The sequence below is a fragment of the Carettochelys insculpta genome, chromosome 3, assembly GCF_033958435.1.
Source record: "Carettochelys insculpta isolate YL-2023 chromosome 3, ASM3395843v1, whole genome shotgun sequence".
NCBI classification, from domain to species: domain Eukaryota; kingdom Metazoa; phylum Chordata; order Testudines; family Carettochelyidae; genus Carettochelys; species Carettochelys insculpta.
This window is the reverse complement of record NC_134139.1, coordinates 95,187,451-95,212,417: the sequence shown is the minus strand read 5'-3', so window position 1 is coordinate 95,212,417 and position 24,967 is coordinate 95,187,451. Positions and strand designations below refer to the sequence as shown.

Genomic DNA, 24,967 nt, shown 5'->3' with positions numbered 1-24,967 from the left:
GTGATGAGGAAGGGAGATGAAAAGGAGAAACAAGGATTGGAAACCATACTGGGTATACGTTGCTGCAAACGGCTCTGGTAGAGCTTTATGTATGCTGCGCAAGGGACTCCTTTCGTTCCGCAAGAAGAGTGCTTGAAAAATACGGGATTTCCTTGCTTCAGGCCTTGGCTCTGCCTATGGTTCTCTAAGCAAAGCCCTCAATTAGTATAACGGACTTTGCTCGCAGCCCTGCGCTTCTGACTGAGAAAACTTGCTGCCCCACAATTGCTGTTGTGGCTGACACGCATCACGTTCTCTGAAACAGGTGTTGAAATGTTTTGGCGTCATCCAGTGACTGCTTGATCGAGATTATATTCTGTAGGCCCTTTCTCTGCTCTTAAGAATTTAATTCCAATTAGACTTACAACACAGAGCAGGTGTCACTGGTAACCTGCTACTGTACAATCAGTAGTGTTTCTCCATTATCCAACTACCTCTACATTTAGCTACAAGAGCTAACTTACAACTGCTGTGTGTGTGTTTTCTGGTGACTGAATAATATTTAATTCCTTTCTTTGTTAAAGATAGTGTGGTATTAACACAGACTTTTTAGATTTGTTGCATACTTAGTATTGCATGTTAGATGGCTATTTAATATGAAAAATATATATTGCTCTAATATTAAACTTTAACATCTATAAATTCATAAAGCCATGCTTTATCAATGGAGTCCGATAGTAAAGCAAAGATCACCACACTTGTGGTTGTCATCCTTGCACGTTCACCACAGCTTTCCCTCCCCCGCCACCCTCCCAGAGCCAGGCTCCCCCAGCCTGCCCCTTCTTCTAAATGCATGCCCCGCCCCCACCCCCAATATATTCCACCTGTCTTATCGGGGTCGTCATTGCTGGATCCAGGGCTGCAGGGGTTGCAGGCGCTGCACTTGGCCCCAAAGCCATGCTGGGCTGCAGGAGCTGTGCCAGGGCCAAAGCTCCTAGCTTGTGCTGCAAGCACCGTGCTGGAAAAATGTGTCAGGGGTTTGCTGCTGCTGCTGCCACGGGCTTGTCTCACCGTGGTGGGGCGGGTGCATGGAGTGGCCAGAGAGTCACCCAAGGTGTGTGGCTCTTCTGAGCCACGGCCCCCCATGCTCCGCTGCCCTCTTTGCCACATATGGAGAACAGAGTGCATTGGACACCACAGCTTTATACGATGGCTAGTATAGAGACTAGAACTGTCCATATCCCCCAGTTTATCTGGATTCTTTCAACAAGATGTTTGTTGTCAGAGATGTTAAGTCTTCCTCTTGTCGTTTGGTCTGGAAACAGAGTTCTAACTGTAAACTTACGCAGTTTAGTCTTAGAATTTCCTGTAATTTGAGAGGAATCTTTATGTCTAAATATTTCTGTGATCTGTCTATACCAGGGGCAGGAAACCGTCAAATGAGATTTTTCCTTGAGAGAGAGAGGATGATGCAGTGGAACTTGTTTCAGGGACTTAGTTGAGGAGGAGTTTTAAGAATCTTGTGGTTTTTTTTTTTTCTTCCTTTGGAAGTGTTTTCATGTGGATTTCATTTCTTTACTACACTCGTCACTTTTTAGATGCCCGGAAAAATATACCAATAACTCATACTAAGACTTTTTTTTTTTTTTAAATAGTAACAGAGAGGGAGCCGTGCTAGTCTATATACTATCAAAACAAAAAGCAGTCAAGTAGCACTTCAAAGACTAGCAAAATAATTTATTAGGTGAGCTTTCGTGGGACAGACCCACTTCTTCAGACCATAGCCAGACCAGAACAGACTCAATATTTAAGGCACAGAGAACCAAAAACAGTAAGCAAGGAGGACAAATCAGAAAAAAAAATGATCCAGGTGACAAATTAGAGAGTGGAGGAGTCTGGGGGGGAGGTCAAGAATTATATTAAGCCAAGTATCCAGACAAGCCCCTATAGTGACTCAGCAAATTCCCATCCTGGTTCAAACCATGTGTTAGTGTGCCAAATTTTTTTTTTAAATATCTACCAGCTACAGCATCATGGGAACTAGTTTGTCTTATGACTTTGTCTTATGTTTTGTGTCTTAGTCTTATTCTCACAGAAGAATAAAAATGACAGTGTGAAAGTATAAAGCAATTATACACACTCTAAGACTTTCATTTCAACAGAAATAGAGTCCCATTTAAATCTAACTAGCTAAGGTTAAGGTAAGTAGACAGCCTTGACTTAGCTTTAGACTCCTACAGTGCCACTGACTGGACTATGAATGGCCCAGTTGGTGGTGCCGACCAGAACTGCCAGCTATCTTTTTGACTGGGTGTTTCAGTCAAGGCAGTCTCTGTAAAAACACAGCTGCACAGGGTACCATGAAATTTGGGACATCTTGTGAGGAAAGGTTTGCCTAACCTGCTCTTAAAAGCCTGCAATGATGGAGATTCTACAAGCTCCTTAGGTAATTTGTTCCAGTGCTTAAGCACACTGATAGGAAGTTTTTCCTGTTATCTGACTGAAATAGGTCTTGTGAGAATCCAAGCTTTGAACAGAAGGCCAGATTCTGTGTTTAAGTAGTCTTTGAATGTAGATAATCTTCAGGGTTGATGTTTTCAAGCTTTTTTTCTGCAAGCTTGAGAGCTTGTCTCCCAAAAAAAATTCTGTTATGATACTAGTGGAATCTGATTCCTGACTTTTGAGCATTTTTGGCTAGCCATACTGCAACTTCCATATGAAGAAGATTGAGCTGTACTGTGAAAATCAACCAGATCACGAAACTGATGGCTCTTCTATGCATTGTTGCTATTGAGGGTGTTTCTTTTGTTTTTGTGGGACATGAAGTGGCACGGTGCTTCAAACAAAACCACAACTATGTGTGTAGCTGACTAGTATAGTGTTAAGTCAAATTCTGTACACATAGCATATTTTACTATGTATAAACTGAATGTCAGACCAAAATAGAGAGGACAGTCCATATTTTGTATTGCCTGAATTTTTGAGAAACTTCAGTTGCACTAATGGTTTGCTTCTTCATTTGGTACATGCTGTCCTCTGAAATCAGCCTCCTCCCCCTTGCCCTGACTTTGGGAAGTCTCATTAACCTTACACAAGCATTCGTGTAGCTCTAACTTGCATTTCTATTCTCCTGTCCAACTGGCCTTGGATAGTTTAAGACAGCAGCTTTCACTTCTGTTGTGCCCCCACCCCCATTTCCTTTTGCAAAATGCTATACTTGTCGGCTATATTCTTGCTCTGGTATGACTTAAGAATTTGACTTGCATTTAGCATTTGGGTAACTAAAGCCTAGATAATGAGCTTGTCCAGAGGCACTTGATGGTGTACTTTCTGTAAGATTTTTGGTCTATAGTCTTTCAACTGAAGTAAAAAAAGCAAAGATGCAATGACATCTAAAAAGACAGCAACTGTTTCTCTGTGACATGTCTATGTAGATTAGCCTTATTTTCCCGTGGAGATGCGTTCAGTGAAGCAAGACCTGGGAGATCTTTGTTCTGTAGCTCTTACGTGTTGAGGTCTGTTCTCTAGCCTCCTTCATAAAGACTTGCCACAAAGGGGATTTCAAAATAGTTGCCTTAAGGCATGTTATTCCCATCACTACCCATGTACTTTCCCCCTCAACTAAAATAACAGTAAAGCTCTTCAAAAGAAAAGCATTGCATTCTGGCACGTCGGTGGAGCACCAGTCCTTTTGAGGAGGGCTTTTAGAGGGTACTTTCAGCCTTTTTGTGAAGACAGTGTACACAGGGTATTCTTCATTTTTCAAATAAAAACTAGCTTTTAGACCAAAACTTGTAAGGGCATTAATTCTCCTCTTAATTTAGTTCCTTTTGTAATTACAGAAATTCTGTGAGAGTACCATAGGATGCTACAGTGCTAATTCAAAACAAGGAAGAATGGTCTACAAATACCTGATTAAGAAAGTGGATCTTCTCAGATTAGGCTTGTTGATTCCTGGAGGTTTCATCACATGATGTTATTTTTAATTAAAGATTAGTTTTTAATTTCTGGAGACTCCAGGATAAGCCTGGAGGGTTGGAAGCCTTAGTTCATATGATCTGAAGTAGAGGAACTGGATTTAAAGGAAACTAATACAATATTTTCATATTCAACCCATGCTTACAAAAAGGATTAGCACTGGTTATTAATTAATGAATTCTCAGCAGAAATAAACATGAATCTATAGTGAATTAGGTGTGTTGTGAAATAAAGGCCCCACCACTATATTTTCCACTCTAATTCTGAAAACCAGATTTTGTCAACTTCAGCTATATAAATATTTCATGCCCCTGTTGGTCTGTGTCTGGACTGTAAATGCCAGGATATTGAGAAAAATCAGTTTTTTAACTTGTTCTTGGTATCTTTGTGAACTGCTGATTATTACCACTTGCATCTCTTTCCAGGTAGAGAATTCTCAGGCTGCTTCTACATGAGATAAAATAAAATTTCTTAATATTGATTTTGTAACTCTGGAATTTGTCAATTCATTTTTTACTATCCTCACCTCCAACATGCTCCTCACAGTCAACTTACTGCTGCCATGCTCAATTAACAAACATCAGCTGTTGCAGTGGTGCATTGTGGGGAAACTATCCCACAGTTTCCTAACTCCTGTAGCATTCTGGGTATAATCACTGGTCTTTGACATCATCTTCCCACATTGCATTTTCCTCATTCCCCTCCAGTGCGAAGTAAACACTCATTTTTCCCATCAGAAGGAAGGAAGAGTAGGGTATCCAAAGAGGTGGCAAAAAAGGTTTACTGAAATCTTGCTTCTGTAACTGAATTCTCAACTGGCCATCCACTGTGTGTGTCCCCCACCCCACCCGTGATTGCAGCCAATCCCTGAAAATAATACAGGGACCCTGAGAAGCTTGAAGAAAGATGATAGGAAAGTTTTTGAAAAAAGAGTTGCTGAGGGGAGGGTCTTGGGCTTTCTGGTGCACTATCAGGCTTCTGTGCTCAAGCTGTGTTCTCAACTGGCCATCCACTCACTGTGTGTCTCTCGCCCTCCCCACTCTGATTTCATCCAATCCCTGAAAATAACACCAGGACACATTGTATTGTCAAAGTTAGAAGAAAGGGAATAGAAAAAAATAGGAAAAAAGATCTTTGTCTTCCTCCCTTCCCTCTTTGCTACATAGACGTTCCCAATATGGGAGATGGCAGTGAAATCTCATGTACTGAACTTATAATGGAAACAAGAATCTCAACTGGCCTTCCACCCTGTGGTGGTGGGTGTGTGGGTGTGTGATTTTTATTTGTATTTTTTTTTGTGGGGATCAAAGCATGAAGACAGATAGGAAATGTTAGGAAAGAGAATTTATGACAGACTTACCAAAGCAGCAAGTGTCCGTAATGGACAGCAAGTCCCTGAAAATATTTTTGGCGGGGGGCAGGCTGTGGTCTGCGGCTGCAGAGCTGGTTGGCATGTTCAAGTAATTGAAGTAGTCCCCCCTGCCAAGTATCTTAGCTTCTGGGGGAGACTTCTCCTTGGTGGCACTAAGCCCCCTAGTAGCTTAGCTGCCGGGGGAGACGTCCCCTGGGGAGCAGCAAGCTCTCAAAAATCTTTCCCACCTTTGGAGCCCTAACTGTGCACAAGCCAGGACATGGTGCTGCCTGGCAACATGGTCAGCACTGAACAGCAGGCACGTCTTTTTACTGATTTGGGGGGTACCCACTGCATGACACCTGTGGGGGAGGGAGGGGGATTCGCGCACAAATGTAAATTCCCGAGAAGTTTCTCAGCCTCTTGTGCAAGCATGACCCCAACAACAGCCTTGCTGACACATGGTGTGGCAGGACAGTGGCTGGTGCCAGGCAGTGCAGAAAAAAATAACAGGTGTAGAGACAGAACCATGAACTCCGTGCCGGGTCTATTTGTAATCAGTAGATGAGTTCACAGTGCTAATAGCAAAGAAAGAAAGAGACATTTCTTAGGCTCTCATACAAACATGAGCTCAGAGCCACAGGCTTCCCGGTCCTGATTTGAAATTCACTGTCTTCCTGTTACCTAATTCCTGCACACCTGGAGAGCAGCGGCTGGAGCGGAGCACAGAGGGTCATTGTGGATTACTTACGGGACGCCTCTGGAGGCTAATAATTTTTTTTTTTAAAGACATGGTGCTTCCACACTGGCCCTTTAATTGAACTTTTGAATTCCAGCTTGACGCTATACCCATCAGGTAACGCCGATATTGTAATCTCAATATTGGTGCTCCCTAAATCAAGCTAATGGTATTTATAGTGAAGACAGTCACATGGTAATATTGAGCTAACTGCCTTAAATTGGAATTTATCTCATAGTGTGGACGCAGCCTGAGTATGGGTGTACTAAAGGCATTTAGGACACATTGGCTATGTCTACATGAGAGGGTTTTGTCGGAAAAACCCATGGAGAGTCTACATGCAAAACGTGCTTCGTCAACAAAACCCAGCACATCTGCTGGCAGCGTTATACCTGTCCCTGTTTAGGTATAATGCCTTTGATGGTGCTCTGTTGAGAAAACAGCTGTGTAGATGCTCCAGGTTAAGCGAGCAGTCGGGCAGTCTGGCCACTCTGACAGAGCAGATTGCTCTCTTTGATCTGCTTCTGTGTGTAGATGCAATCCGTCAACATAAATTTTGCTGGGGAATCCCTTCTGACGGTGCCTTCTACTGACACAAGGCTTCTCACGTAGATGTAGCCATTGACTGCCTAATTTGAGGCACTCTTCCAGATTTTCTTTGTTGGCCTCATTTTTCTGGGCTTGTGTGTTGCTGGGGTCCTGTCTCGTGGTGCAAGAAATTCCTCTTTATTTATTTTTTAAATTGCATGCCTTAATTTGCTTATCTTTATGTAATATCACTTATAAAGAACAAAATTCAAAAAAACGTCTTTTTCAGAGCTGTCTAGTTCCTTTTTTGAATTCAGTTTTGGTCTTCACTATATCTTCTGGCAAAGAGTTCCACAGGCTGTGTTGTTCATTGAAGAAATACTTCCTATTGTTGGGTTTTAAACTCCATTTTCAGTCATGGCTAGGTTTGATATCAAACTAATTAACTTGATAAAAATCACTTGTTCTTTCTGAATATTGGTACAATAGTTTCCCCTTTATTCCAAAACTACTTAAAAATGGTATCAGCATGCTAAGTATATCTTCAGCCAGCCCATCAGGAACTTCTGGAGTACATTTATCGGGTCTGCTGACTTTTTTTTTTTTTAAACTTGCCTAGTTAGTAGATGTTTAATGTTCTTCCCAGTTACTAATGGACTGGAAAGTAATTTGTCCTCATGTGATAGAAGCACATCATCTTACTTCTTTGCAAATACAGAGTAGAAGTAAGACTTCTGTGGTCTTTTTTTTTTTTTTTAATCTAATAATTTGTCTTTTACCATTGCTACAGTATTTTTTTGTTTCCAAAGTACTTAAAGGCCTTCTTATTGTCCTTAAGCCTACTCCCAACAGGGACTTTTTCCATGACTTCTTTAGGCTCCCTTATCAATTTCCTGTACTACATCACTTCTAATGTATATGAATTGCTATCTGCTTTTTCAATATATTATCATAACTTTTAAAAGTGACAATTGCTACCTTAAATTTGCCATTAAACTTGGATGATTTTTAGACACTTATCCTCCGTTTCACTGTGGAATTATGACTTCTTGACCATCCACTTAACTCTCTTGAAAACTTAGTTTTTCATTCATTTTTCTGTTTTAAACTTTTCCATCCAGTCAGTTTTGCTCATTATTTTCCTCATCTTCCGGAAATGATCTCCGTGAAAACACTGTATTTGCCCATACTGAAAGTAATCAGGTCAAGATCCTTGGTCCCTAAGCAATTACCAGCTTCCAATTCAATGGCTAAATTCATCTTTATCTGCCTCAATGAGGTCTACAACAGAGTTGCTTCATATTGAGCAAAATACTTATTGCTTGAAAACTCTTTGTTTTTAGAAACTCTCAAATTCTTACTAGTGGCTGCGTGAGAACCCCTCACATGTTGCCCAAAGTGAGGTCCCCATAACACCACAGTTTTTTTGATGTATTACAGACCAGGTGCTTTTAGGAGTGACTTATCCTGTCCTCTAGATTGTCAGTTTGTTTCTTTACTTTTCCCGGTGGGTAATAAAGGTTTACAAATGCCTGGTAGAGATATTGAAGTTTTTGTTTCTGTCGGTTGCTCTGGCAATTGGTTCCATCTGACTGAACTTCTGAAGTATGTAATTTTCTTGCCCGTTGCCCACAAAAAATTCATGTGACTTAACTTTTGTTCTTGCAATTCAGTTTATTCTGTAAAACTTGAGTTTGAATTCTACAGAGATAATTTTGGGAAACGAGATTTTTTTCCCTCTTTGAAGGCTAAAAATCAAACCAATGCCTTGGCTACAGTGTTAACATAAGTAATGTATTGCGCTTTGAGGAGATCTTAAATGTTACTGCACCTTTTTTCACCAGTTTGGAATATTAGTCTGTTCTAGAGTCATACCACCGTTGCTGTTGTGAGAGCTCTCCTACAGTAGTAAAGAGCAAGACAGAGTGCTTGGTTGTCTTCACATCACCAAGCCCTTTGAGGCTTGCCTCAGCATAATTTTCATTAAGGTTCGTGAGATTCTATTGCACTTGGCGTAATGGCTATGTCCAGCTGTCTCTCTAGAGCTTGAAATATTAGGCCTTTCTATATTGCACGCTTCTTTCTCCTCTTCTGACTCTCCTTTCCCAAGCAGATAATGCCTGTGTTACTGCTAGACTGCCAGCTCAGCTTTTGAGCTGGAGGACAACTAAATGTAGTAAAGCTGAGTTTTCCCTTTGCAGGAAGAAGAGATGCCAAATGTAGAAATTGACATTGATGACCTTCTTGATGCAGCTAATGAAGAAGAGAGAGCTATCAAATTACAGGTAAAATATTTTTCCTCTGGTAGGCTTAAACATGGCTGATCTAACGCATCAGGCTCACTATGGCTTGATTGTGAATGACTCCATGCTGATGCTGATAACCTTAGAATGAGTATTTTCTCGATTTTTGAGAAAAGGAAATGTAACATAACCTGTTTCAAATTAGTGTCTGAATATAAACAGATTCCCTAGTATTATGAGGAAACTCCTTGAATGAGTATGACAATAGTATTAATACAAGGTCCAGTACACTAGTTGGGGGGTAGTGTGTTCTGCGAAGTAGCAGAGCATTTTAACTGTTCTCCAAGTGTCATTAATATTGTAAAATATGAAAAGTCAAAAAATACATGCAACTTTAAGAAACTCAGAAACGGGTGGTTCTTCTGCATGTGACCATGTTGGAGTTATTCTTACTGGCTATGTCTACACTAGCCCCAAACTTGGAAATGGCCATGTAAATGGCCATTTCGAAGTTTATTAATGAAGCGCTGAAATACATATTCAGTGCCTCATTAGCATGTGGGCGGCCTTGGCACTTCAAAATTGACGTGACTCGCCACTGCGCGGCTGGTCCCAATGGGGCTCCTTTTCGAAAGGACCCTGGCTACTTCGAAGTCCCCTTATTCCTACAAGCAGATGGGAATAAGGGGACTTCGAAGTAGCCGGGGTCCTTTCGAAAAGGAGCCCCGTTGGGACAAGCTGCATGGCGGCGAGCCACGTCAATTTCGACGTGCAGCGGCTGCCCGCATGCTAATGAGGCGCTGAATATGTATTTCAGCGCTTCATTAGTAAACTTCGAAATGGCCATTTCGAAGTTTGGGGCTAGTGTAGACACGGCCACTAATGCATATATATAATATATACTGATCCTGTTGGTCTTCATTATATTACTACTCTTTTCCGAGCTGTGGAAAAATAATCACAACTTTTGTTGAAATGTATGCTAGCTTTTGAGTTGTAAAAGCATAAGCCATTGGTAGCCATTCAGGGCTTTTTGTGGATAAGATCAAGATAATTAACCACAGCATGGAAGTCTGAAGTTTATACACTGAATTAGTCAATTACTGTAGCCTTCTTGTTCTAATTTTGTAATCTTGCTTGAGGTAAATGTTAATGAAATGGAGTGGGGAAGGGAAAAGTAGGGTGAAAGGAAGAATAATTGTGTATCTGGAAAAACACTTGAAGCCAATTCAAGACTTGACATATACTGAATGATAGTTAAAATATATGGGCCGTGTCTATACTAGCCTGAAACTTTGAAAAGGCCATTTCGAAGATTTACTAATGAAACAATGACATACGTATTCAGCACCTCATTAGCGTGTGGGTGGCCATGGCACTTAGAAATTGCTGCAGCTTGCTGCCACGAAGCTCATCCAGATGGGTCTCTTTCAAAAGGACCCCACCAACTTTGAATTCCCTTATTCCTATGGGCTGATTGTTAGACAACCCCTCCCCCGCACACATACCCACCTCACAGACCTCACCCTTGGCCAGGTTTTAACCCCCCCAGCAGCCCCAAATTGACCCCAGCCTTAGACACTCCTCCTTCCACAGCCTCTTCACTGGGGCTGCTAGGCTGGGTGGCTCACCCTAGCCCTCCTGCTCCCAGCAATTAACTTAAGTGTTAAGATTTCAGAACCTAGGCATAAGGCAATTACTGTCCCTAGTGATAGAGCTGCTGGAGATGATAGCTCTGTCCTTTGATAGATATCTGCCTGAGGCATCAGTGTTAAAGAAGTCATTTGCAGTTTCTTAACAGCCACATGTAGCTGGGAACTGCCCAGATGGCGACCTTCAGCAAATCTAATGGGACCCATGTTGGGGTCCGGACATTTTTAGGTTGGGAATCCCTGTTCTACGTACATACGCTACGTCCTATTTCTGGTGCCAAACTATTCAAATACATCTGAAAAGTACCTAAACTGAACCGGTTTATGTCAAGTTAAAAGCCCTTGGAATGAATTGGAGACTTTCACATGTATCTTAATGAGCATTTAGCGTTGTTCTTATGAGTCTTCGCCTATGAGCAGAAAGTTGGGAACCAGTTGTGCTCATAAGGGATGAGTGTATATGAAATCTTAGTTTCTCCTCCTTTCTCCCATTTTCTTGGAGGTCTACAAATTGGGATTTAATGCAGAATTTTTCTTTTAAGGACATTGCAGGCACTCCCCTCTTACAGTAGAGGTGGTAGTCTCTCTTTCTGCTATAGATACTGTGCTCCAGCTCTCTGGATGTAGTTGTTTGAATGAGTGCAAGAATTTTGTCTGTAAACTATGTGAAAGCTAATAGGTCTGGCTTGGTATACAGGAAAACGCTATGAAAATACGATGGTCTTAGAATATTGTGGTGTGTGTTTTTTTTTTTTAATTGACATGATTTCATACAGCAACTGACACTACTTTCATGTTTTACTTCTAGGAAGCTCTTGTAGATTGCTACAAACCAACAGAGGTAAAATATTCCATTTTTTTCCCTTGTTCAAAACAGTATAGCTGTACTCCTGCTAAAGTATAGCTTCAAGTAAAAATATGAGAATGCTGATTGGGAGTTGAGGAGGGTCTGAAGATTTCAAGCCTGATTGTCTTCCTGGAATGCTGGAGTTATGCTTTTTGACTTAAGCAGGAGCAAGGCTGAAAAGAGGTTGATTATTCCTATCTAAATGCTATGATTTTGGATTTCTGATGCAGAAAATAGGTGCCAACTATTAATGTAGTGTTCATTGTCCATCTGCAATGTTTTGGTTGCTGTCAGTAATACCTAAATCAATATGTGAAGCTTCAACGTGAAGAAGCGAACAAGTGGAATTACTTAATCTGTAGTGATAAGTGTAAGTGAACAAAGGAATGTATTTGTGTAAAATTGTTCTAGCCTATTAAATGTATTATATGGTCCCCTAAGTAAGACCATTAGACTCTTAGCTTTTTTTTAAGCTTATCTTTGAGGGGAGACTTGCATCTTTAGATGCGTTTTAAACCACGTGTCCAACCCCCGTATAAATGGATACAAATACAATACAATAGAATGATTAAGAAACTTCTATTAAGTGGATATTCTGATGGAGGTTTAATACTTTAATAGAAAATACCCACACATACATACACACTTTTAATATCTACAGCTGCACATTTTTACTAGGATATAACAGATATTTTAACTTTGTGCAATAGTTAACTACTAAAATGCAAGATCTAAGCTTTTAGGCTATTGAACAGTTTATTTTAAAGGAAGTAGTCTGCATCAATAATTTCTGAACAAATGCCAAACAGTGTCTAAGATACTGTAGATGTGGGGTGGGGAATGCATGGTAGCATGGATTCCACTGTTTGACAACTGTTGTCAAGCTGTGCTTGACAGAGGTGGTGCTGGTTGTGGTGGGGGGTGCCATTATTAAACAAGGCTGTGGGTTGTTGTCTGATTCTGCTTAAAGGGAGAACAGAGCTAAAATGAGCTGCTTTCTTCAACACAAATACTGAAGCATTCTGTCAGGCGAAACCTCTGTCATGGCTGAAAGGACAATTCTTTGTCTATTTCTGCCCTGAATTCTTACTGAACCTTACACTGAACAAGTCTTTTTATGACTTATTGCTGCAGCCATGGTCACTAAAGTCTTTTGTTTGTGATGGTAGAAATTTAGCTCAGAAAGGTTTCTGAACTAATGCTTGTATAGTTCTTTCTTTAGTGTGATGGAAATAATGATAGATGTGATACATTGCTGGGATTCCTACATAGACACCAGGACAAAAAAGGCCATCATCTTGATATGTCTCACAATAGTGGTGTTAAGTTTGAGACAACCCAGTTAACATATTCCAGCAAAAACCATTGAGCTTGAGTTGTTCATGCTTTTGGTTTGGATGGCTGATATAGTGTTGGGAACCTGACATGGCTGATGCCTCTTGGTCTCCGAGGTGGCAGAAGGGAGAAAGGAAGAGGGAAGAGATTGAGAACAAGATGCTAACAGATAAAAATCAGCTAGTCAAGAGTGGCTCTTGTTGTAATCTTGCATGATTGCCCCATTTTATCAACCAGCTAAATGGGTAAGGATGGCTTTTCTTGGGAGGATGGGCAGGGCAAGAGGCAAATGAATAATTCAAAAATTAGTTTCTGGTAAAATTGTTTGTCTTAATCTTTTCATTATAACAAAATTCTGTCTTATTTTTCTTGAGACCAATACAGATTTTATTTCTGAACTCTACAATGAGGTGGGGTTTGGTGTGTGTTACCATCATGTTAGAAAATATCTGTATGCATGAGGGAAGGCATTTTACCCATTTAACCTCATCTTTAATGCGTGGGAGCTTAAATGGAATAGTACATAGATTTGCTTGTGCGCTAAAATTAAACTGCAAGTAAAGAGCCTAAGTTTTTACAGGCACTACCATAGGGGAGTAGATTTTAGTATTTTGATTTCTTGATCCTTGACTCCTATGCCAATGAAATTGAGACAGTGCTTTTACCTTGAAGAGTCTCCCATCATTCCCTTTGGTAATTGTTTTTGAGCAGGCATGGAAGTAGAATTGACTGACTGCAAGAAACAGGATCTCTTCTGCCTCTGTCAGTGGGGTAGTTTTGTCCAGGTTGAGAAAGGAAAAAGGAAGAAAAATCATGTCAGAAAAAAATTGTGCGTGTGCGCACTCGTGCTATTCATATGTGCATGTCATGTACCTGGCTGTTTATCGCACTAGCATGTCCGCTATTTCTGTTTAGAGTAAGTGTCTGTGTTGAGAGGAGTGCAGTACTTCTCCTCCTGAGGAGCTGTAATTCAAATATGGTATGCTTTTATTTCTGGCAAGGATTTAACATTGACATACCTACCACCTGAGAAGTGCATGTGATCCTGAGCTTTAACTAGAAAAAATTAGTGTGGTATGAAATCTGCAGTTCTATAGCACATGAAAGGAAAGTTAATTAAAATCAAATGTGTGATAAAGTGTAATTTTTGTATATGGGTACTATAAAGTCAGTTCTGCTCGGTTACTTCAACTGTCCTAGGCTGCTGAAGGTTAAGCAAAGTTTCAGGAGTTACTTTTGTGCATTTTTACCATGAGAAGAAACAAAATTATTTAGGTCACACAGATTTTAAGGTTTTTCTCTTTTTCTCGCTACAATTCATATCTTAAATAGTAATAAGCACTAATTTTATGAGGAGTATTTATCTTCCTTCAAAATAAAATGTGGCTAGACTCTTGAACACTCTCAGTTTTTCTGAAAACTTAGGTTGTATAGGACAGCAACTGCTGCTACGTTCACCTGAACTATGCTTAAAGCTGGCACATTGCAGTTACTTTTACAAACTTAATTATTCAAGTAAAGAAATATCAATCATTCAGTATCCTCAGATTATTCTGATTAAGTGGTATTATGGATTCTAGTTGGTTTGCATATAAAATAAAAGACCAAGCAGCTAAATGCTATTTCAATGTATTCAGTGTAACATGTTAAACAGAAATGTGTAATGTGACTGATATATGTCCCTTTAATTCAGAAGCTAGTGTGTTTTGTTTTTGCCAGTAACTCAAAATATCTTCTGGGCGTATGCTGCCAACTCCAATATGTTTCTAAAAATAAATGTCTAAGAGGCACACTTTGCAAGCTCCAGCGAGCTCTTAAGGTAGGTAGGGTTTGTGTGTGTGTGTGTGTGCGTGCGCGTGCACGCGCACGGTTAGAAAACCCAGGTTTGGGAAGAGAATAGAAGTGTAAAGAAACCTTCACGTCTGGCACGGAAACTGGATTTCTCAAACTTGAGCACATCTTTGAAAGACCTCAGCCTTACAATTCAACCACTTGAGAATGGATAATTCAAGAAGCATTCCTCTTCCATGGTTCAAAAATGGGGGATCTTTCTGAGACAGAAGATCTAGTCTTGGGGTGTATTTTGGAAGACTTCTTCCTTTTATAAATGGGTGGGAAAACTGAGCATATTTAAAGTCTTCTCTACAAAATACCTGTCATGAACAAGTGGGGAAAGTATATTGGGCCCATATTTTTTCATTATTCATGAGGATCACCTTAATTTATTCCAGTTTATTTTAATCTTTTAAATTTCCTGCAAGAATTTCAGCGCCTGTGCTCAATATAGCTAGCCATTCTGAGAATAGAATACTATCCTTTATGTTCAACTCCCTGTTTATGAAATGAGGGGCTGTTTAGCCCACATCACGGGGATTGTGTGTGGTGATAAATTGTCTCAGGTTGCAGTGATGAGCACCATAAAAAACCTCTGGGTATTGCCACCTGTGGGAAAGCTGGCAAATGTGAAGTTGGTGGCAAAAAGTGATTTTCTAATACATTGGAAGACTGAATATTAAATAACTGTTGTGGACCTGAAGAGAATAAGGTTTTTATCAGGGAATCTACTCTGAAGAGCTTGAACTGTATCTGTATTAACTTTTGGGACCCTCCCACTGGTGCAACTCCACAGTGCCAGTGGGAATGCTAGTGAAAGGTGGGCTCAGCACAAGTCCGAGGAGCCTGTACCTGGTCTACATTAATGTTTGTACTGGTGGGGCTGCCACATTGACTAGCACAATAGTAGTAGGTTTCCTGTTGCAAACAAAGCTGATGAGGTTGGTAATTCATGTCTAGGGCACCGCTGAAAGGTGGGTGTGTAGGTACTGATACCCAAGATAGGAAACTTCAACATCTTTTTGAAATTTTGTTTTCTACCAAAATGTTAGAAAACTAGATTTCCTCCTTCTTCAAGGAGTGTCCTTGTGGGTGCTCCACTGTGGGTGTTTTGGTGCCCTGTGCTTGCAGCCAGAGATTTACAGCAGCAGTACACGAGTGGTGGTGCACGCTCGGTGCCATCTCACAGCACTGTGAAGGTTCCACTGGCACATGCCATCAGCCATCTCTTAGTTTCTTCTTGACCACCCTTGGTCAGAATGGAGCGGCTCTCCCCGCTTCATACCCTTACCAGACAAGATATGCCCCCTTCAAATGATTTCTACACAGATTCCTTACTAGTACCCTACTATCCATCTTAAAGTATTTTATCCCCTCTTCACACCTCCCCTGTACCATACCCTAATGGGATCTTCTTCATATCAGGTTTCCCCGGTTTCAAAAGATGCCTCACTTGTAGGCTTTCTGTTTCAGTCCTGGATGGCTATGTTCAATGCATCCGATGCCTTAGGGAGGCATAGTTTTATGCAAGGAGGGCATTTTTGAGAAATCTATCAGCGAGGTCACTCAAGGCATGAGAGCGCCAACCAAAACTTCTCATGGAGAAATTCTTTACTCCAGCTTCGGAATCATAGAATCATAGGGCTGGAAAGGACGTCTCATGCCGTATCTACAGTGATCCCTGGCAGCTGCCTCTGATCACAGTCCCCTTCCTCCACCTCCTCAGGACTCTCCAACTAAGAAACTTAACAGACGGAAATGGCCTCCATTGCTTAACAGGCAACTTTGGGCAGGCAATTTTGTGCTCAACCTCCATGTTTCCATGAATGGAGCTGACAAAAGTAAGTACAGGACTTTACTAAGTGGCTTTGTCAGTATCCCATGGCAACTTGAATAGCTGGAACATTTCAGAAGTGTTCAGTCCTGAATTGGGAATAGTGTATTTGAGATGGCATTTCCCTACAGATGTATTTTTCCAAATTTAATTCTAACCAGAGGAAATTTTATATTTTTGTGCTGTCTGTGAGCTCGGAGATAGGTATAAATCTTTTAGGACTAAAGTTTGGGCAGGCCTTTACACGATGCGCCTATTGTGCAGTTTATTCTACAGACAAATGTGGCTGGCACGGGGTCGGCAACCTGCAGCTCCGGAGCTGCATGTGGTCCTTTTAAGGAGTCAGTTGCAGCTCCGAGCTCTGCCGCAGCCCCACCAACTGCAATAACAGCGGGGGAGGAGAAGCACCTCTTGCTGAGGAAGGAGCAATAAGGTGGGGCGTTGCGGGGCGGGGGAGGAGCCAGGCTGGGTTAAAACCTGACACCCACATGCCCCAAACTTGCCTGCCTGCTGCTTCGGGTCTGACGCTGCACCTGCTTTTCTTCCCTCTTCCCCCAGAACCTCCTTTCTCCACCACTCCTCCCCATCCTGGCTCTATCCCTGGCACAGCATAGCTAGTGGCTCGAGCCTCTCCCAGGGGTACAGGGGGCTGAGCTGCACCGTGCCAGGCTCCAAACCCTGCCCCTGTGAGCCACATGCATGGAGCTGCTGGCGGGGTGTGCAGCTGTTGCTGCCCATAGAGGGCACTCCTGCATGAGTGGCTGGGGCAGGGCCAGGCTGGGAGAGCTGTGCAACCTGGGCCCTGGTGCTCCCATCGGCACTGGTCAGGATGCACAGCCCCTGTGACAGCACAGCACCTGGCTCCTTCCAGGGCTGTGAGCCTGCTGCACACCTGGTATAGCCCGGCTGGGACCTGTTAGGTCGCCGCCTCCAGAGGGGTGGGAGGGTTAAGGGGTAGGAAAAAAGAGAATACTGTCATCACGTCTGGTGGAATGTGAGCTTTTTGCAGTGTGGAGAAGTCCTGGGGGTGGAATGAGAGACTGTCCTTTCTCCCTGCCCCGCCCCTCCCCTGTGTTTTGGGGCGGGGTTGAGCCATACTGAGGGGAGACCAGGCAACAGGGTTTGGAGGCCATATAATGAGCCCTGTGGTGGGTGTCCCTCTGCTTGCTTCGTGACAGACATAAGGAGCTTTGCAGAGTCCTTTTTTCTGCACTGGAGCATGGTTTGCCACCACTGCTGGGTCCGCCTTCCGTCAGCGGTGGCTTTGGCTCGTTCTGTCTGCCTTTTCAAAGTGCTGCAGGATGATTGCAGCATCTTGTCTCCCCTGCTCATGCTGCCTGTTTGAAGACGGTGAAGGTAAAAATTTAGATACAATTTTTAAATGTGACACAGAGCACTTACCCATGGAATTAATGGGTCTCTGTTTGACAATCACTGCAACTTCCAAGGCCGCTTCTGGCTTTTTAAGGATAACTGTGAATCAAACTCTGCATAACGGAAGCTATTAGTTATCCAGGTCATTTTATTGCAGACATGGTAAGATCTTGGTGGCTTAAGGGTGGCAGGGCTCGGAGGGGTTTGAAACAAGCCCTGTAAATTGTGAAGCACAGGGGAAAAAAATGTGCTCGGCAGCTCCTCATAAATCCTGTGCAGGAGAAAAGCCATATAAAACAGGGAAAGCCATTGCTGGACGTGCCAGTGTCCGGGAGCAGGGTTTGTACAGCCCGGCAGCCACATAGTTGGGGGGACAGTTCAAGCCTGCCAGCCACATGGCAGGCTGGGGTGGGGTAGTCACCCCTTTTAAATGTAAAATGCAGAAAAAAATCTCTTGGCAGCTCCTCAAATCCTGTGCAGGGGAAAAGCCAGAAGCATGGTGGGAAGGGAGAGGGCCAGGAGAGCCCACCATCCATGCAGAGAAGGGAGACAGCCTGCCAGCCATGTGGTGCGGCAGGCAGTCCTGGGAAGTTTAAATGGCAGTGCAATAATGTTAAGGGGACAATCTCTAATGAAACTTCCTGTGCTGCTTCCAGGTTGCATAGAGAGACATCAGCCTCCTAAGAATAATGGAGTGTTTGAAAGAAAATATGCTCGTACTTTGTGAGCACAGTGCTGGAAAATTTGCCAGAATGCTGTGTGGCATCATACCACCAGATTGGTTAGTGTTTGCCAGGTATAGCGAGTTGTGCTATTGTGGAAGCAGCTATAAATCAGGCCTTCCCAAAAACCTTGTGCGAAAAAGAGTACTTGGCTGACACCTTTTAGGGTAATATCCAAAAAAGATAAGTGCTCTGTCCCCAGAAATATTAACAAGCTGTTCTAAGAGGTACAGATCCACCACACCTGATCTGCAACTTGCTTGTAGCAGTTTAAAAAATGTGCTCCACAAGAGTAAGCCTGTACACCAAACCAGCCGCAACCCGCTTGTAGCATTCTAAAAATTATACTCGCCAGAAGAGATCTCTCCAGCATTGCTGAACCCTGGACTGTCAGGGGTCGATGAGGGGACTGGCTCCAGGGTAAAGAAGAGCTCTGGGCTGTCAGGATCAGCTTCCTCAGGTGCCTCCTCTTCGCTGGCCTCGGCCTCCACCTAGGTTCCCACTGGAGTCCTGAGGATGGTCTCCTGAAGCGTCCCTGCTAGCCTCAGGGAGTGTGGTTGGGTCCCTCCCAAAAATACCCTCAAGCTGTTCGTAGAAGTGACACACCGTGGGAGGTGACCCAGATCACCTGTTGAGTTTTCTCACTTTCTGATAATTCTGCTTGAGTTCCTTTGACCCAGGATTGCTGAGCATCCCAGGCGTACCCTTTCTCAATCATGCCCTGCGGAATCTTCTCATGTCTGCATTTCATTTCCTGGTTCACAGTCTGCTCATCACTGATTATTTCCGCCCCCCTGGCAGATCCAGGATCTCACAGTGACTGTATGCTGGGACTCTTTTGCAACCCTGAGAACTCAGATCACAAGAACCCTGAGTGGTCATGATGGCTAGATGCGATGGATGGCTCCTGAGGCTTGATATCCATGCTGGTCAGAAAGAAAATGAATTCAAATTCCCAGGCTTCCTCTTACCTACATCCTGCACACTTGGAGAGCAGCAGAGGTGAAAGCGGGCAGAATGGACACCTGTGGGTCATTGTGGGTACCTGTGGAGGCCAATAAAATAATTTTTTAAAGTAAAACTGTTCCCACACTAGCATTAATTCGACCTTCTAAATTCAAACTTCGCATTACACCATATCAGAGTGTCAGGGTGAAGTTGACCTTAATGCTCCTTAAAAGTGACCTAATGGTATTTGCAGCAAAGACAATCACATTATAAAATCAACCCGAGTGCCTTAAAATCAATTTTATTCTGTAGTGTAGACATAGCCTCAGTGGAGTTTTCTCTCCTCCACCTACCAGCCAGCAAAATTGATTTCTTTTGATGTTCTCCTGGGAGTATTAATTAGCCACTAGATGAAATTTCTAATGTAAAATGACAGCCTCTGGCTTTGTGTGAGGTGTGGGAGGTACTACTTTAAAGAACGAGGGGAAGCACTCCTTTTTGAATTTCTAAAGCAGCGTTTCTTCCACTGATTGCTCGGAATTTGAGTCCATTTGCTTTCAGCGTACATAAAGATTTCAGCAGAAAGGAAGCAGCATGTAGTTAAATTTGCTATCAAAGTGGGTAACCTATTGGTCAGCTCCTGGAATTCCATGGCCACGTTTCACATAGGAGAATGGGAGCATGCCATACAGTTGCCTGTACACACACTGTGGGTACGCACCATGACGATGAGGTCTTTTGTGTCCCGGTAACAGTAGTCAGACAAGTTCGGAGCTGGATGTTTTGCAGCTGCCCCTTTGGGAGGCCAAATGAGGTGAAGTACCTGAAACTTTCGTGGATGCGGATAGGGAAGTTCCATGCATTTGCCAAGAGAATGGGAGACTATCACATAGTTTTAGGATGAAAGAAAACTTTACTCCTGTCAATGTTTGAGACAATGACACATGCGGTTCTTCTCCACCTCCCCCCCACCCCCCGCCCCGCCATTTGGGACAGCCAAGGGAGAAATCTGTTCTAGTTTTCAAAAAGTCTGTCTTCCCCAAGCAAATCTCTTCTAAATGGGCAAGGAAGAAGCTTGCTTTCCTTCTACTGTGGTAGGATAGTGTGTGTTTAGACTCACACAGTCCATCAGAAACACACTGACCTTTCTCTTGAGTTTAAACATGTACCTAACCATAAATATCAGAGAGGTAGCCATGTTAGTCTATCTTCAAAAACAACAAGAAGTCCTGTGGCGTCTTATAGACTAGGAGATGTTTTGGAGCATAAGCTTTTGAAGGCAAAGACCTGCTTCGTCAGATGCATAAATGTTACTCGGTGACATCTTCCGTAACTATCCCTGATAGCAAATAAACATCAGTATTTGTTTTGGTCAGTGTTGCAACATCTGTATTTGAGCCTATCAATGTAGGTGCTGATTTCATTCACTAGCATGTCTAACCCTCCCTTGTCCACCCTCAGGAATGAAACTTGAAAGCGTAACTTCTGTTACAGGCTAAGCAAAGGGCTTTATTTTTATTTAATACCATTATAGCTGCCTTAATGGAAATATTTTTTTAAATCTAGGTCTATTGATTAATCCCAAAATGGAAATGAAAGTATCTTGTGAGCTCTTTCCTGGCTCGCTATCCTATAACTGTAGTATATAGCATAATTTAAGAATGTAATGACACTCGCATGTGCTTGTGTTTATCTCAACAAACTACCACATTTCTGCAATACATCTGGCACTAATTGTAAACACTGTTGTTCAAAAATCTTTAGTGACCATTAAAAAAATCTTCAGATCAGTTGGAATTTCATAAAAGCAAATGTTGGGATCTAATCAAAATTGTGCTTCAGGAGATAAACACATTTTGTATAATTTGTGTGATTAATCAGATCTTACCTGGATTAAAAGACACTGTGGTGCCAGAGTTCATTAAATGTAAATGGAAAGCAGTGATTATCTACAAATTAGTCAATAAAAAAGGAATTTTTTGTGGCTTATTTCTGCAAAGTCTAACTCCTAAATAATCTTTAAACATACGAGAGAGCCTGTTTGAAGTCAAGACTGTTAGCTCGATTAAGGACCAACCATGTGCATAAGTTTATTATTTTAAATAGCACTGGTCCTTGTAAAATGTGAGTGGTTCAGGTTGGTTTTTAATATTTATCCAGATGCTAACTCCTGGTTTTTGCCTGACGTAAGCCTTGCGTACACTGGGTAACTTAAATATATTACCACCTATAGTGACCCACCTTACGCAGAAATTGTGAAAGCATCATCAGGAAGCCTCCTGTGGGCAAGAATCCCTCAGCCAGACTTATTGTGTCAATTCAACTTCCTTTAAATTAAAAATGTGGGTTGGCTTTGGGAAGCATGTACCACAAGAAGGAGCCCTAATGTGACTACTTATTTGGCAAAGGTGAGGCTAACAGTGATGGGAGGGGGGATGGGGACGTTTTGTAGCAAGCTTTTCCACTGTAGATGTGGTGTGTCCAGTAATTCTCAGTAGCAACCATTTTAGTCAGGGTTTTCATAATAAATTCATAGTTTTCAAGATTACAGCTTTCTGAAACTGACCTTCTGGGGATGAAGTTTCTTGAGCTTGATCTTTGCCTGAACTTTGAGGGCCAGTTACCAAAATTGCCTTTCTTGTGTTTGAGGGTAGTGAAGGTGAAAACGTGTTATTACACTGGGATTTTTACTTTGCTCAAGAGAGACTGTTTGCGAAGGAATGTTTGACATGAGTTGCCTCTTCTAGTTTTTGACGAAGGCCAACCAGTGGACAACTGTCAAATAGACTTGTGTAATAGCGTGGAAGATGGGTAACAGTTGATTGGTAAGCAAATGGAAGGGAATAATGAGTTTTTCCTTTCCACTTCATAATGGAGTATATATGTAGCCTTTACTTAAATGTTCTAAGAGGACATATAAATTCCACCTGATCAGTAAAAATGTTAAAGATAAACCTGTATCATTTTGCTTTCGCGTTCTGCTTTTATTCCCCCCAAAAAAGGAATTCAGACTGTCTTGATGCTGCCAAATATTGATTATTTCTTTATCTTTTTTCCCTAGGAATTTATCAGAGAACTGCTAACCCGGATAAGAGGGATGAGGAAGTTAAGCCCCCCTCAAAAGAAGAGTATATAATAGCACTCTACATGAGACCTTGCAAGGGAAATGGAATTTTGACAAAACCTTTTATTAAAATAGAGTTATCTTTCCAAGCAACGTTATGGAGGTTGATTCAGTTTTGACACTTACTTGAGGGAATCCTGTGTCATGTGCTTGTAAGGGTTTTTGTTTTTTTTTTTTTTAAATGTCAATTTTTTTTTATCAAGAATATCAGCATTTTTAGGGAGTGCTCAACTATCCTGCTGAAAGATCATTGAGTGGATGAAGAATCTAGGCATTCATGACCACGCCATAGCAATGAAGGGCAGCAGTCCCATGTGGTGAATCAGAAGATTATGTCAAATTGCAGGATTAGCAAAATTGCCTTTTAATTTTCCCCTAGCAATTAGTTGGATGACGTTTTAAGTTGGTTGTACATTTAACTCATGGATGTCAAGTTTCTTGTGCTTGTTTGTACATAAGTTGTAAAGTGGGGGTGTGAATACTGTTTCACGTAGCTGGAAGGGAAGTTGTTACAGTAAACTATTGAAATCGTGGCTGCAGCAAACATGATACCAGAGGGCAACAATTTAAATAACCAAAATGAGAGCTGCCATTTTCTAAAACCATTTTAAAGCACTGAGGTGAAAGGTTTCAGCATATCTGGTTATTCAAAAGCAACATATGAGAACTGGGGATTTTCAAAGGGCTTAATTTGTAGACTTTTAATTGTTTTATTGACTTGATGCTTTGCCAGATCATTTTCTCTTTGCCTCCATGGTGTGTTAGAGTTGTATTAACCTATTTTATAAGAGCCTGACATGATATGTAGTGAAATGGCAAACCCCATCTAAACATTTCACAGTTGGGGATGGGGTAGAAGAAGCGCTACCAAAACAAGCTAAAAATACTGTTTTGCATTGTAGTTTTGAATGCAGATTTCCCTCTCAGTAAAGAGCAGTGTAGCATTTATTTATAGTTATGGATCCTTCTTTCTTGTGAAAGCAAGAATGGACTATCTAGTGGATTCCTGACACGTCTTCATGAAAGACCTGTTCCAGATAAGCTACCCTATGCCAGTAGATGAATTTAGTCGGGCAATTTATATCAAAGGTGCTCTGAACATATTTTATTTTTAAAAATGAGAAATACATGTTTGTGAATTTTATGTATGCTGGCAAGCTTTTTAAAATGTATTTAATTTTGTAATGTTTATCAATGATTTTATTTACCAGCTATTTACTCAAATAAATGGAACAACTTGTGACTCTTGTTACATCTGCACTTCACAAAGCAACTAGTATGCGTCTGTGTGTATACACACAGAAGGGATGAGTTGCTCAATGTATGTCACTCCAGTTTAGGGTGGCCGAATACCCTGGCTTGTGGGGGCAAAATGTTTGAGTAATTGTTACCTGGAGAAATCCCCTTTCTTTTAAAAGTCATCAAAAAACTGGAGAGGGGAGTTGGGGGGGTGGGGCTGGGGACTGTGTGTTTGGATTTTTTTGCTGCTCTGTGATGCATAGAGTGAAACCTACTTTCAGAAAAGCCTTACCTGTTTATCTTTAAGGAATAGTTTCATATTCCTAGAATTGTAAGAATATAAAACTTTCTTTCCTTCATGCCACTTTGGATGATCAAAGAACTGGAGTGGACAATTTGTCAGTCATTGGTTGTGGAGTGGAGGTTTTGAATTAATCACCAAGAGGATCTCTTCATCCCAAGCATGGTCAGGAATCTCTGTAGCTTAAAAAGTACAGTTTTAGGTTGTCTTCTGGGCTTGTCTTCAGTTCCATGAAGATTGACCCAGTCAAGATCGATCCTCCAGAGTTCAATTTTTGTACATATGGAACGAAGTGTGAAATCTCTCTGGGGTCAGTACTCAATCCCTGTACTCCTCATGATAGTGAGGAGTAAAGTAGGTCAGTGGGACAAATGTTCCCATGTACCTTCCTTAGAGAAGACTGTCACATAAGTTGATTTCCGATGTGTTGATTCTAGCTATGCAATTGCCGTGGCTAGAACCGTGTATCTGGTTATTGACTTGTTTTCCTGGTATAGACCCAGCCTTAGAAAGTTCTGTCACAGAAGCTCACTTTTAAGCTTTGTTTCTCTTGATGTCTTGATCCAGCACTGTCTTTCAAGTCTCTCTCTCAGGGCCCATTTTCCTGTGCAGTGGCACAGTTACATGGGCACAGCTGCTTCACTGTAATGCTTTAGTGAAGGTAATACACCAGTGGGAGAGCATCTTCTATCAGCATAGTTAATCCGACTCCCCAAGAAGTGGTAGCTATGTTGTCTGCTGAAGCTCTCACGTTTACTAGCACTGTCTACTTGGGGGATGAGGCTAGTGTAACTACATTACTCAAGCGTGCAAATTTTTCACACTCCTGAGGGATTTTTGCTACGTTTTAGGTCTGTGGTCTTAATCCTGGCCACAACAGAAACAGAGGTTCAGATTTGAACGGGAATATTGGATCCACTGACGTCAATGAGAATTTTGT

At 41.8% G+C, this 24,967-nt stretch overlaps 1 protein-coding gene across 1 annotated transcript in view; it reads left to right on the top strand.

Moving 5' to 3' along the window:
- PPP1R14C (protein phosphatase 1 regulatory inhibitor subunit 14C) overlaps window positions 1-23,719 on the top strand; it is a 65,772-nt gene extending 42,053 nt beyond the window's left edge. Inside the window, exons 2-4 of the mRNA XM_074988708.1 lie at window positions 8,777-8,860; window positions 11,279-11,311; window positions 22,425-23,719. Of these exons, the coding sequence (XP_074844809.1) occupies window positions 8,777-8,860; window positions 11,279-11,311; window positions 22,425-22,499 (192 nt within the window). The 3' untranslated portion in view covers window positions 22,500-23,719. The remainder of the gene's footprint in view (window positions 1-8,776; window positions 8,861-11,278; window positions 11,312-22,424) is intronic.
- The last annotated feature ends 1,248 nt before the right edge of the window (window positions 23,720-24,967 follow it).